Below are 14127 nucleotides of genomic sequence, written 5' to 3'. Positions count from 1 at the left end.
ACCAGGTCTAAAGAAAGACTAAACCAGGTCTAAAACCAAGACTAAACCAGGTCTAAACAAGGTCTAAACAAAGACTAAACCAGGTCTAAACCAGGTCTTAACCAGGACATTTTAGTCAAACAATCAAACTGCCATAAATCTCCATCCATTTGTTTCTAACAAAGTAGATTTTTTCTGAACAGATGTTGAAATCCCAAACTAACTGTTGTTGTCTTTTCTGTCTCACTTTAGATGCAGTTTATGTAAAATCCAAACGTCGAGGAGGAGAGCAGAGCGCCAAAAGCAACGAACAAATAAACAAACTACGAGAGAGAAAGAGAGAGGGAGGGAACGGACAGATGGAGAAAACAACGCAATCAGGCCACAGGAAGTGTCTGAGGACTGATGCATGATGGGATGTGATGAAGAGGAGGAGAGGCTGCCCTATTGGCTAATATTAGTGGTCTTCTGAAACAACTGACTTTTGATTTGATATAGTTTGGCAGAGGTGGGTAGAAAAGCCAGTCTTTGTACTTTGTTTTAGCAGTTTTTCAAGTACAAGTACAAAGCAGAGAGTATTCAAGTATTTGGGGGAACTACTACGCAAGTAAGAGCCAGATCTGATCCCAAAATCTGGTATTTTCAAAAGTCTAGAACATGTGATCCTCAAGAACAAGGCTCAAAGGCTAACAGTGAACATACTCATGCTAACAGAGTAAAAAAAACACTCAAAAAAGGTCCAGTATTATAAAAGTTCTTTTCTGGTTACATGGGACAAGCCAACTGTTACATTATACATTATATTACTGAAAAAGGAGTAAAAATATGGAGTGAAATGGTCTGAAAACTATTCTGAGACATACAGTTTTATGAAAAAGTTACTCAAGTTAATGAGTATTAGCCATGGGGTTAAAAAAAACAATATTTAACAGGGTCAACTTATTGTAGAAATAAGAAAATTAATATTGATCTAAATAATTTCAGAGGCAGGACATGGGGCTGTAGAACTGAAATCCACTGTTGATCCACAAATGTTGAGCCTTTATGTGTTTGGGATCAGCTCCACATGTCATATTAAATTTATGACTTTAATTAATCTTACTTCCTTTCAACTGACAAAAATCTCTTTGGGGTTGAATAATATCCTTGCTTTCTGAAGAATAATTTAACACTGAAACTTGTGTCTGTTTCATGTGGATAAACCATAGACTGTATATATAAATGGACATAGCTTACACGCTAGACACCGTGTTCCAAACAGGAAGTGAGCATGGGCGCTTCCAGCTCCATCACCTCCAATTCACTTTCTATTGAAAAATCGTCGCTCCTCTCTCTGTACCTGCTGCTGTCAGACTCATCATTTTGGTCTTAAATGTTCGTATTAACCTGCTTTACAAGATCCTGGTGTTTTTATTTCACTATTGCGTCTGTAAATCAAGATATGAACATTAATAATAACAGACACATGAGGCGCCTTCTTTCCCCGAGGCCACTCCCGCTAGCGTTAGCAACAGGTTTGATTGACAGCGTTGCTAAGTCCCCGCTTCCTGCTAAACCAGCGGTGCTCTTCGGTTGCTATGATATTCGCAGTCGGAATTCCAAATACGAAACTTTTCTCCGAATTCCCGTCTGTAGCTGCTAGCCTCGATGAGCTTCATTTGACTGGAGCGTTCACACTCCCTCAGTCCACGTCTTTTATACAGTCTATGGTACAGCCCCAGTAATTAGAGAGAATTACAGAGTAAGCTTTATTTCACACTGGGGCTGTTTGTCCTGTGTGGCTTCCCGTAGCTGCCCGTCAGGTCTGGGCACGCTCAATACAGGATGAAGGTTTGTTTGTTTGTTTGTTACACCTCTAGTTGTTTCAGAAAACCTCTCGCTCCCTCATCCACATCCCGTTCAAACAGGTCAACAAACTTTTCCACCAATTATGTTTTCATTTACTCCTCTGTTCAGTCAAGGCCTCCGCGAATGTGTCGTTGATCGAAGTGGTTTTAAAGTGATTCATGAGCAAATGTTTTATAGCCCCTGAAATTCTCGACAACACGCAAACTACTGTTGTCGAAATTGTTTGGTTTTTTTGTAAGTATAGATTTGCATATTTTTATTCCCCCAAAAAGGAAATGAGTTACGAAAGTGTGGCCTCCGTCGCTGCTAAATGGAGTGTTTTGTTTTAGCCTTGATGACACCAAAATCCACAAAACTCAAATTAGAATAAGAGCGTTTTTATCTGGTGGCTGTGAAGAGGAGAATGTAACTACATCATCTGGTTTCCACATTTCGCTCTGAGTAAAAAGGGGCTTTTTACAGACGTAGCATTCGAATCAGACTGGAGCTAACGCAGATAAACACAGAACAGATGAGCTGCCTGTCGTGGATTTGGTTATTTAACACAAGATCGTTATTTCGTTAAACAGGTTATAACGACTTCAGTTTCACGTTTTAACAAGTTCCATATTTCGCTCGAATCCACTGTGAAAAGGACGAGTCGAAATTAAAACGGAAAAATAATACAGGAGCCAAGAAAAAGTCTAAAAGTACTTGTTTAAAAGTGTACTTCAGAGTAAACAAGTACACGTTTTTCAGAGATTTTGAGAACTGCTTAAATCAAGAGTTGTGTTGATTTTTGTTCCACAGAAGTGATTTTTCTTTGTCATTTTTATTTATAGAGTTTTGTCTTGAACTCAGGACTCACCTTCAGGCAGGATTTGACCGTGAACATGTTGGAAAAAATGACTTTTTACTTCTCAGTTGAAAAATATAGCAAAGTAGAAAGTACAGATACGTTCTCTTAAATGTAGTGAAGTAAACAGTATACACAACAGTACTTTATCGTTGTACTTTTTTGCTTTTACAGCTTTAAAAATCATGTCTCAGTCTGATTCAAATGCCCGGTCTGTAAAAGTCCCCACAGCCAAAACGACGCAGGTGTTTTGGGTAAAATATAATTGTTCACTTTTACTGGAAAAGTAAAAAATCCAATGAAGTTTGTTATGATTTTGACTGTTACTCACCGATGTTGTTTCTGGAAGTCAAAATCAAAAATCACCATAAATACTACTTAACGTAAGCTATTTGGACTTACGTTGATTGTTGTTTTTTGCAGTTTTGTTGTAAATTTGATCCAAACTTGTCAAAGAACTATGCCATTCTCACCATGATGTTAATATTTGTTACACAATCGTCTGTTTTTCATCGAGGGCTTTTTTCTAAAAACGTGTCAAAAATCGTGCCAAATTTGAGCCAAATGAAGTTGACACAAATTTGCTTTTCATTTTGTTTTTTGTAAAAATAATCACGTTTTGTTGCTAACTGCACATGCTAAAGATTTGCACTGAGTGACTCCTGCCGCATAGCTTTTCTGAAAATTATATTTGAAATTTGTAATTTGGGGGTTTTCAATAATATGAATGAAATAGTTTTGTTGAATATCAGCCCTTTTGGCATCTTTAACGAACCTTTTGTAAGTGTCATTTTCATTGTAAACAGGGATGTCCAGATTTGCATTTGAGAGGAGATTTAAAGTTGATATGACAGGTTTTATTACTTTATGAAGTACTTTTGGCGGGATAATACCTGTAGTAAATATTTGTCATAGTTTTACATCAGTTAAGTGACAGTTTGAAGTAAATAAAGTTGAGAAAGAAGTACAAAAATACAGGAAGTAGCGCTGAGTTTTAAAACAGAATCCCTCTATCTACATCATCAACACCGAAGGCATTTTTCTGACAGTTTAAACCTTCATTTAACAAAATAAAGTTGTAATCATGTATTTTTACTATCTAATCATAACTATTGGTCCTTGTTTACATTATGGTTGCTAGGTAACAGTTATGGGATCACCACTGAATACGTCACATCTGCTGCCCAAACCAGGAAGTGAAATAATAATAAACTTCACCAAAATTTAAAACTAGTAAGAACTAGGCAAGATTTTATTTATTTTAATCTTAAATATTATTATTACGATGTTTTATTGAAATGAGTTGAACCTGTCATATGCTCTTTAAGTTTTAAAACTGAGCCGAAAACTCAAAACTAAAATTGAAACGTGTCGATTTTACCTCCAAACTCGTGCCTCAATTGTTTTATTACACAGATATGTTAAAAATTATGCAAAAATGACTAGTAGTAAATGTGTATCGCTAATAATAATAATAACAGTAGTAAGTGTTTGAGTGGGCGGGTGGTTGAAGTGTCTTGCCCAAGGACACAACAGCAGTATGTCTAGTCCAGTCTGTGGTTAGTGGAGGGTTTGACGGCCTACAAAACGTTTTAGCATAGACCCAAATTTTACAATGTGGCAGATTTATATGAAATTTGATTGACATTTGAACACATTTAGTCATGGGTTTCAGTTTTCTGTTCATGGGCGCCATTTTGAGGACTTTTCACAATTCAAAAGCTAGAATATTTTTTGAATTGTTAAATACTACGGTGCTAATTTCCCAATTCTATCTGGACATCCTTGGAAACGCCATAACGTCATGTTCAAACCTCTGCTCCCGTAGCCGCTTTGACCCTTTGTATAGATGTAAAAAAATTAATAAAAATTGCTAGCTAGCCTCTCTGTCGCGCGTGTACAGCTAACGCTCTTTCTCTGCTTGTCTTGTGCTAGTGCTGCCGTCCATTTTGACCCTCTCTGCTCCCCGTAGACCCGTAGTCCGCTTCCTCATCCTGTAGTTCCCAGTGTCGAGTGACTTGTCTCCGTCTTTTGCCGTTTGCTAGCCTTCCTACCGCATATGTTTGGTATATTTTTTCACTTTATGATGTCATATGCTTATAAAGAACACATATGATGCATTCTTGTGGCTTCGTTCACTTTTAAATATGTTATTGATCACAATTTCACCACGGAATGAGTTCGGTGATGGTTTATGGACTTAAAAACCACTCAGGAGAATCTGGAGTTTTGTCTGTGACGCAACTAAACAGGCTAAATGTCATTGGAACATTTTTGAGCCTCAGAGAGCATGATTTTGGATGAACTAATTAATGAAACAAGCGTGAACGAAATAAAATGCAACTCCAGGTGTGTTTTTGACGAGGGGGACAACATTATGACATGGTTAAAAGTTTTTTAAAAAGTCAGTTTTGCAGAATATGTGTTCTTTAAATCTCGCACCGGACTGTGAATTGTTGAGGTCATTCGGATATCCAGGTTGTTTTTTTTTGAGACAAATGTATTATTTCTATACAGCAAATTATTGGATAGCGAAATGACCTGTTTGCGTGTTAGCTTTGGCGTGTTAGCTTTAGCTTCAACTATAGCAACACTGAAGTGGCCAAATGTAGCTTGTTGATGCTCGTGATTATACCTTATGCACTTTTGTTTGATATTTTCTGGCCCATACAATCCCATTTATTTGGCTATTTTAAATCAGATTCAGGTCTAAAACTGTAGGCCTCAAATAAAGCTGGAAAATTCGAGTTTGAGAATTGTCTGGAATGTTCCACAATGCGGCATTAAACCTATCCATCGTACATTTACTCAGTTACAGTTGTCTTTACAGCTAAAACGCGCCTCGTACGACTTGTGTTCTTGCTGTGAGCTGCTTGTCTCCATGGAGATACTGTGGGGCATTCCAAGCAAAACCGTTACATCACCACGGAGACACCAGGAAAGTTACACAGTGCAGCTTTAAAGTCATGCACAGGTAATTGAAACTCACTCACATTGACCAGTTCATTTCTACATGAATTCCAGCTGATTCAAACTCGTCCTGGTCACATTTTCTTTTAAATTTTCCCCGTTTAAAGTCGGTGAAGTTGAAGAAGCCAGAAGAAGTCGTCTCTGTGCTTTTTTCTGTGCTTTTTTTCGGACCTTAGGTTGTTTTGGGCCTTTGTAGCATGAGAGAAACATGGACCGTTCCACTGAGGATACTGTTGTTGTCACGTGTGCTGTCTGATGCATGGTTGCCCTGACGATTGCATCACTTTGTTTGGTGAAGCATGTTCTGATCCCACTGCGATGGAAATCAAACGAAATCAAAACGAAAACATTTTACTTTTATTTTTATCTCAAACTAAATAAGGATGGAGGAGATGAAATTTCTACATCCCTGCGTTTAAATCTACTTAAAGGTGCAATAGGGAATTTGTCTGGTAGAGGGTCTGTCACCTGCTTATCGTCATGGAGATGTTACTGCAGTGTGGCGTTAAACACGTCTATCTATCTCCATGGAGACAAACAGGTGATGCCACAACTCAAGTTACAGGTTAGATCTGTGGAGAGGCGAATTCACACATAGTAAGAGTACATGTTTTTCAAGGTATTTTTGTAATAACTACACGTGTATTTAATAAGATGGACAGTATGTTTAATGTGAGCATAATCTGTGAGTCTTTATGAAATAAGTAGGTGCTGGACTCCCCCATCTCAAACTGAAAATACATCATTGTAATAGCGCTGTTGAAGGAAAAACAATGTTCTCTCGCTCTGGAGTATAAGTAACACCAGTGAAAAAATGCATAATAATGAAGAAAAAAACATATAAGTTGCACTGGACTATAAGTCGCATTTTTGGGGAAATTTATTTTGCAATATCTGAGACCAAGAGCAGACATTTTATCTTTAAAGGCAAGTTATAATAATGATGACAGAGAACAACAGGCTGAATATCAGTACATCACGCTAACGGAACACATTTATATTTATTCAGCTGCATGAAGCACAGACAGAACTGAACACGTGTCTGGTTTGTTAACGTAAGATATTAACAGTTAATCAGATAAATAAAGAAGAAAAAACAAGCAACAAGTTTACTCTGGATCTCACTCCAAATCAATAAATCCACTGAATTGTTCATCCTCAGCGTCGCTTCTGAACAACTCCGCCCACTCAGGAGGCAGATGTCTGTCTCACTGGTACACGTCTCGTCCTCGTGCGGTTGTCCCTGTGACAGTAACGAAGACGTGAGATTATATATTTTAATAATTTCACGTGTAAGTCGCACCCCCGGACAAACTATGAAAAACTTATATTCCAGAAAAGGCGGTAATATAGCCGCTAAACAGTTTGCTAAATATTTCTCACAACATCAAATTTTCTAGCTTGAAATTTCCCCCAAAAATCTGGAGTTTTGCAAAAAAAAAAAAAAAAAAAAAATGCGATTTCTGCCAATCAAAACGAAACAGCCATTTTGAGTTTTACGTCACTCATTTAGTAAATTATTTTATTTTATTTATGGCAACTTGAGTCTAATGGGTCTTTGAGACATTAAAGGACTACAGTCAGTGGTTACTATGTCAGGTCCACCATCTGCTTGTGTAGAATATTCCAGAGTATAGCTTTAAACTTATATATTTTGCATTTATTCAGTTAAAATAAAATCAAAGCTCAAAAATACCTAGAACAAAAAACTGCATTCTTCTTACATGCAGAGTCACCGCTCCAGAGATCTGACCTGTAACTTGGCCACATGGCATTACCTGGTTGTCTCCATGGAGATAGACAGGTTTAATGCCGTACTGTGGAATATTTCAGACTTGGCTATATGTCCCTCCACCAGAAAAGTTGCACCGTGCACTTTTTATTTAATTGAAATTTTTAAAACAAATAACTTTAATTTGTACCTGAGTTTTTAGTTTAGTCATTTTTTGTTAAATTTTCTGCTATGAAAGAATGTTTTCAAAAATCTTGTAGCCTATTTCCAAACTTTTTAAATTCCCAAAGACTTTTTCTTCACCAGCGTTTCCTCCTCTGTGGCGCCCCCTGTTGGTCACGTGTCTTGGTGCTTTGCCTTTTTTTTTTTTCCTGATCTTTTAAACTATTCGTATCGCTGCTTCAGTTTGATGTAAATATTAGAAACAACATCGCCAAATCATAACCATTATTTTTCATATTTACGATGCAGTACAGTAGTCTAGGTTTCGGGGGCGGGCTTTAAGGTCAGGAGCGGCTGTGATTGGTCGATGATGCCAAATGTTTTTGATTGACATGTCTGACCCCTCCTCCTCTGTGTAAATGTGTGTATTTATTTGGAGCGAAAAATGTTACGATTCAATTCAAAATCTTTGTATTTTCAGTCAAATCTTTGTTTTATTCCGGGTTTGTTTTCTCTTTTTTGGAAGAAATAAAAGTCATTTTCCATTCCTAAATCCTCTGGAGTTTGGATTATTTCTTTTCGAGTTTGTTTGAATCACTAGAAATATGATGAAGTTTTTTTTTTTATTTAGAACTCAAACTTTGAAATTCGTGTTTACTTAGAAAAACAGAGATGTTAGCAATAAACTATAACAAATATCAAAGGAGATAGATAAGGTTTGTGGAGATGCAAGCCCAACATTTACTCTGTACTCATGCTTTGGTGTTTGTTTAGTTTCTCTAGTTAAAGATATATTATGTAACTTTTCTGGTAGAGGGGGTGACACCACTGGGATAGTATTGCTCTGCCTGGAATGTTACGCATAGGTCAGGTTACAGGTCAGATCTATGGAAAGGCGAGCCCACACTAACATGAGACAGTATTGTGTTTAAAATGCGTGCCACGGGTTTTCATGTTTTTCTTATTATGACGTTACTTTCAACATCCTCGCTCCGGATTGGCTCTTTGGTTGCTATGATACTCAAATTCACCCTTAATGTGTTTTAGTGAAATGAGTCGTCCAACCTCATCTGCACTTCAAATTTCTGAATTTATTATTATTATTATTATTATTATTATTATTATTATTATTATTATTATTATGGTAGTTAGAGTTTTTATTTGTTCACAAACAGATAGAGCCTGTTGTTAAAATCATAATGGAAGAAAAGAACAATCTAACAAACCATGGGAGCTGATGTGTTTTACAATTGTGGCAAACATATTATTTCTGAGAACATCTTTTTTTAATCTTTTTATTAAAGTTTTTAATAAAGTAAAATATATTTTATTATTATTGTCATTAACAATAATAATGGTGAAAGCAGTATACAAAGAAATGACATAAATAAGACAAAAGACAAAAAAAATAAAAATTAAAAATTGTTTATTTAAATACATAAATTTAAATTAATTAATTAAATAAATTAAAATAAAATATAAAAAAACATTAATTAATTACATTTAAATAAATACATAAAATTTTAATAAATAAATAAAAATTAAATAAATAAAAAATAAATAAATATGGGTGGGTCGATGGGTTGGTGGGTGGGTGGGTTCAGGTAACATTTTCTATACTTGCATATTCACCTGTTTGTCAGAGTACTCCAGAAACACATCCCATGTCAAGTGAAAAGTGTCCACTTCCACAAAAATTCTGAATTATTGTAATAGTTGTTTTGGGGGTTTTTTTGGTTTTTTTTGGTTTTTTTCCCCCGAATGGCCTAAAGTGACTTGGGTCTGTGCTGTGTCTCTCTCTGACACCTCAGTGAAAGATAAGTCCTGACAGCTGAGAGAGGGACGAGAGGAGCGAGGGAGGAGAGTGAGAGAAAGAGGGGGAGAGAGACGGGGGGAGACGCGCTATTTTTACCCCCATTCAGTGCACCCTCGCCTGGCCACATGCTCCTGAAACTGTCCCGAAGCTGTGGAGCCTTCTGGAGGTTTCTCTGATCAAACTGCACACGTTTTTAAAGAGCAGAGCAGCAGACATTTTAGGACAGTGTAAGAAGAGGATCACTACTACTACTGCTACTACTTGTACTACTACTACTACTGCAAATACTGCTGGTACTACTTCAAAGTACAGGCCCACATGGCTCTGCACTGCTATAACCGAGGCTGCGGGGAGAAGTTTGATCCACACAAGAACAAAGATGGTGAGTTATAAAGGATCATATTTAGTATTTTATTTAATATTTTCAATGTGTATTTTGTACATGGTATAATTAATCCTATTACTAAAACTGATTTACTTTACTTTGGATATAGTTTAAAAAAAAAAAAAGTTTGTCTTATTGTGAGTTTTGTTTTAGTATGTGCTGGACCAGTGTTTCTCAAACTGTGGCACACGAGCTCCTTCAGGTGGTGCTTGGACAGATCTGCACTTTTAGGTCCTCATTTGGATCATTTCATGTTTAAAACTACAGCGGTGATGTAGTCCACTTTTAGACCTGGTTTAGTCCTAGATTAAACCTGGAATAGTCCTGTTATAGAACTGGTTTAGACCTGGTTTAGACCTGGTTTAGATCTGGTTTAGATCTGGTTTAGTCCTGGTTTAGTCCTAGATTAGACCTGGAATAGTCCTGTTATAGACCTGGTTTAGATCTGGTTTAGTCCTGGATTAGACCTGGAATAGTCCTGTTATAGACCTGGTTTAGATCTGGTTTAGACCTGGTTTAGTCCTGGATTAGACCTGGAATAGTCCTGTTATAGACCTGGTTTAGACCTGGTGGCACTCGTGAAGCCAAATCTTTTCTTTGGTGGTACTTGGTGTGAAAAGTTTGAGAGACTCTGGTTTAGAAAAACAGTTTTGTACAGATGACATTATTCATTCCATTATATTTTAGCCGTTAGCATGACGTTAGCATGAAGTTAGCATGAAGTTAGCATGGCATTAGCATGTAGCCTGAGTTCCGCCCGAGCTATGCTAACCCCTCGTCTGTCGTCCCGGGCCACAAACACAAGCCCTTCACATGATTGAGTTTATTTTAGATGAGTCGTTTGCTCAGTTGTTGCTGGTTTTGACTGACACGTGTTTAAAGTGTCACTGTGACTCCGCCCACTCTCCTCACAGGCCACGCCCCCAAACAGCTGCTCCTCTGGAAACACACAGGACACAGTCTGAAGTCCCACTAACATGATGTACTGTAGTAGTAGTAGTAGTGGTAGTAATAACCACCAAAGTAGTATTTAAAGTAGTAGCAGCAGTAAAAGCAGTGTAGTAGTAGTGGTAGTAGTGGTAGTAGTGGTAGTGGTAGTAGTAGTAGTAGTTGTAGTTGTAGCAGTTGTAGCAGTTGTAGCAGTAGTAATAACCACCAACGTAGTATTTAAACCAACATAGTATTTAAAGTAGTGTACTAGTAGTAGCAGTAGAAGCAATATAGTAGTAGTTAAAGTACTAATAGCAGCTATTAGTAGTAGTAGCAGCAGTAGTAGCAGTAGTAGTAGCAGTAGTAGTGGTGGTAAAGGTACTAATAACCACCGCAGTAGTAGCAGTATAGCAGAAGTAGTTGCCCATGACAGTAACACCATTGTGAAGTATGTGGACGACACCACAGTGGTGGGACTCATCACCGGGGGGGGGGATGAATCAGCGTACAGGGACGAGGTGCAGCGGCTATCGGGTGGTGTAAGGAGAATAACCTGCTCCTTAACACCAAAAAAAACAAAGGAGCTGATCATAGACTACAGGAGGAAGTAAAGTGACATTTCTCCACGCTCCATCAGTGGGGACTGGGTGGAGAGGGTCACTGATTTCAGGTTCCTGGGAGTCCAGATTGAGGAAGGTCTGACCCGGAGCAAAAACACTTCTAAGCTGCTGAAGAAGGCCCAGCAGAGACTCTTTTTCCTCAGGTTGCTGAGGAAAAATATCACACAGAGACTTCTGCTGTCCTTCTACCGCTGCTGTATAGAGAGTATTTTGACCTATTGCATCAGGTGTGGTTTACCAGCTCAGAGGAAAGCCGTCCAGAGGGTCATAAATGCAGCTCAGAAGACCATTGGCTGCCCTCTCAGGACACTGGCCGACTTACACACTTCCCACTGTCTCAAAAAGGGCCAACACATCCTCGGGGACACCTCACACCCCGGGCACTCTCTGTTTGAACTGTTACCCTCAGGTCGGAGATACAGATCGATCAGAGCAAGGACAAATAGGTTAAAGGACAGTTTTTATCCTACAATCATAACCACACTTAACAAATATATGTATATATTTATTATTAGTATGAGATTGTGTAATAGGTGGGATGTATGATGTATGTGTGAGGGGGGTCTGTTTCCTCAGCGCCTTAAACTGCTTGACACTTTTTAAATTTTGTTGTACATGTTGCAATGACAATAAAGACATATTCTATTCTATTCTATTCTATTCTATTCTAGTAGTTCTATTTTTAAGTACATTGTCTAAGTTCAAATGTTTTCATGTAGTTTTCGTTTTATGTGTAAAATGTTGTTTTCAGTTTGTATTTAAGAGAACTGTCTTTTCTGCTTTTCTTTTCTTTCAGATTCCTGTGTGTTTCATCCCGGCGTTCCCATTTTCCACGACGCTCTGAAGGTACGAACATTTCAATTTAAGTCAAGATGAACAAATAAACTGAACAATCCCATGTACACGCTCCATGTACACGTCCCATGTACACGTCACATGTACACGTCCCATGTACACGCCCCATGTACACGTCCCATGTACACGCCCCATGTACACGCCCCACGTACACGCCCCACGTACACGTCCCACGTACACGCCCCACGTACACGCCCCACGTACACGTCCCATGTACACGCCCCATGTACACGCCCCACGTACACATCCAAAGCCCTGTTTCCTTTGTGTCCTGGATTCATTTGACTGAAAAACTCATTTAAATTCACTGATTCTTGTGGAGAGTGAAAATGGAGAAAAGGGAAACACTGCGGCGACTCCATAAATAAAGATTAGGACATAAAGCCGAACATGGGACCTGCTTCGCTCTGTCCATGTTTCTGTTTCACATGGGACCAGTTTCATTCTCTTTATGTTTCTGTTTCCAGGGCTGGTCCTGCTGTAAGAAAAGAACCACAGACTTCTCCGAGTTTCTCTCCATCAAAGTAAGAAAACGACTGAAACAAACCACTAAGAACAAATATGACACATGAAATCAGGACTTATACTGTGATTAAGACAGATTAACTCACTGTTCATGTGAATAGTAGTGGTAGTAGTAGTAGTGGTAGTAGTGGTAGTAGTGGTAGTAGGAGTAGTAGTAGTGGTAGTAATGGTGGTGGTAGTAGTAGTAGTAGTAGTAGTAGTGGTAGTAGTGGTAGTGGTAGTGGTAGTGGTGGTAGTAGTGGTAGTGGTGGTGATAGTAGTAGTAGTGGTTGTAGTAGTAGTGGTAGTAGCGATAGTTGTAGTGGTAGCAGTGGTAATAGTGGTGGTAGTGATGGTGGTGGTAGTAGTAGCAGTAGCACTATAACAGCAGTAGTAATAGTAGTAGTATCAGTAGCAGTAGTAGTCTCTACATTTCCATACAGATATAGGATTTGTGCACAGTTAAAACAGTTTGAAATAACAGGAAGTAAACATCAGTTGTTTCTGGTTGTCATGTTGATTATCCAATCAGAAAACAGAATGAGCTCCTCACTTTGTGTTGCCAGATCCTACGACTAAAAGTAGTTTGTACTAAACCCAAAGTGCTCTGTATGTACGATGTGTCCGATGTGTTACTATTAATACAGTTACTACCACAACTACACATTTCATCCATAAAGTACTTCTCCTACTACTACCCCTACTGCGAATGTTACTGTAACTTGTACTGCAACTACGAAATGTCTTCCTCACTACTATAATGTACTACCTCTCTGTACTACCTCACTGAATCTAACTTTAAATCTGCATGTGTGTTTCCGCAGGGCTGCACTAGGGGGCGCCACAGTAACGAGAAGCCCCAGGAGCCTCTTCAGCCCGAGGTGAGCTCCGACAAAGGACAGAACAAACTGACCAACGGAGCCGAGATCATCTACCAGGGGCCCAAGAGCGCAGAGGCCCTCCAGAGAGAGAGGCCCAGGTATACAAGTACTTTCATATTTTAAACTGTGATGACGTCATTCTCCCTGACGGGGGCGCAAGAGACAGATTTCCCTATTGATTGCATTGTACACGAGTATCATAGCAACCAAAGAGCCAATCTGGAGCGAGAGTGTTGAAGTTAACGCCCCTTATTGCAGAGAGCAGGCACTTAGCAACGCTGTCAATCAAACCTGTTGCTAAAGCTAACAGGAGTTACCCTTTAGTATTTTAGCGACGCTCCCACACAACAATTCTTTATAAATATACAAAAACATGATACAAAACTGTAAACAGCAACTTGACAAACGTGACGTGATGTGCAGTACTTTCATTAGCGCGGATGTACGCCGATTGTGTTGTGTAATAGCACTCTGAAGGGGGAGCGACTTAACGCGAGGAGCGAAGAAACTGAGAACTCAGAGCTTCAAAAATGAAAGTTATTCTTGTTTTTCGGCGAATATAGCATTTTCAAAACAATAAAAGGTAACGTGGTGATCTAAATATGTTATG

The 14127-nt window shown here is 38.6% G+C and overlaps 2 protein-coding genes across 3 annotated transcripts in view; both read left to right on the top strand.

Annotated features, from left to right (window-relative positions):
• The window catches only part of si:ch211-200p22.4 (phosphatidylinositol-binding clathrin assembly protein), a 118337-nt gene extending 110258 nt beyond the window's left edge, over window positions 1–8079 (top strand). For both annotated transcript variants that reach the window (XM_033983587.2, XM_055229097.1), the window contains one exon: window positions 232–8079. In XM_033983587.2, coding sequence (XP_033839478.1) covers window positions 232–246 — 15 coding nt within the window. In that variant the 3' untranslated portion in view covers window positions 247–8079. The remainder of the gene's footprint in view (window positions 1–231) is intronic.
• Window positions 8080–9375: 1296 nt separating this feature from the next.
• The window catches only part of zgc:92429 (uncharacterized protein LOC445063 homolog), a 57102-nt gene continuing 52350 nt past the window's right edge, over window positions 9376–14127 (top strand). The window contains exons 1-4 of the mRNA XM_033983750.2: window positions 9376–9724; window positions 12074–12123; window positions 12600–12656; window positions 13461–13615. Coding sequence (XP_033839641.1) covers window positions 9661–9724; window positions 12074–12123; window positions 12600–12656; window positions 13461–13615 — 326 coding nt within the window. The 5' untranslated portion in view covers window positions 9376–9660. The remainder of the gene's footprint in view (window positions 9725–12073; window positions 12124–12599; window positions 12657–13460; window positions 13616–14127) is intronic.

The sequence above is a fragment of the Periophthalmus magnuspinnatus genome, chromosome 18 (assembly GCF_009829125.3).
Source record: "Periophthalmus magnuspinnatus isolate fPerMag1 chromosome 18, fPerMag1.2.pri, whole genome shotgun sequence".
Taxonomy (NCBI): domain Eukaryota; kingdom Metazoa; phylum Chordata; class Actinopteri; order Gobiiformes; family Gobiidae; genus Periophthalmus; species Periophthalmus magnuspinnatus.
This window is presented reverse-complemented; position numbering and strand designations above follow the sequence as displayed.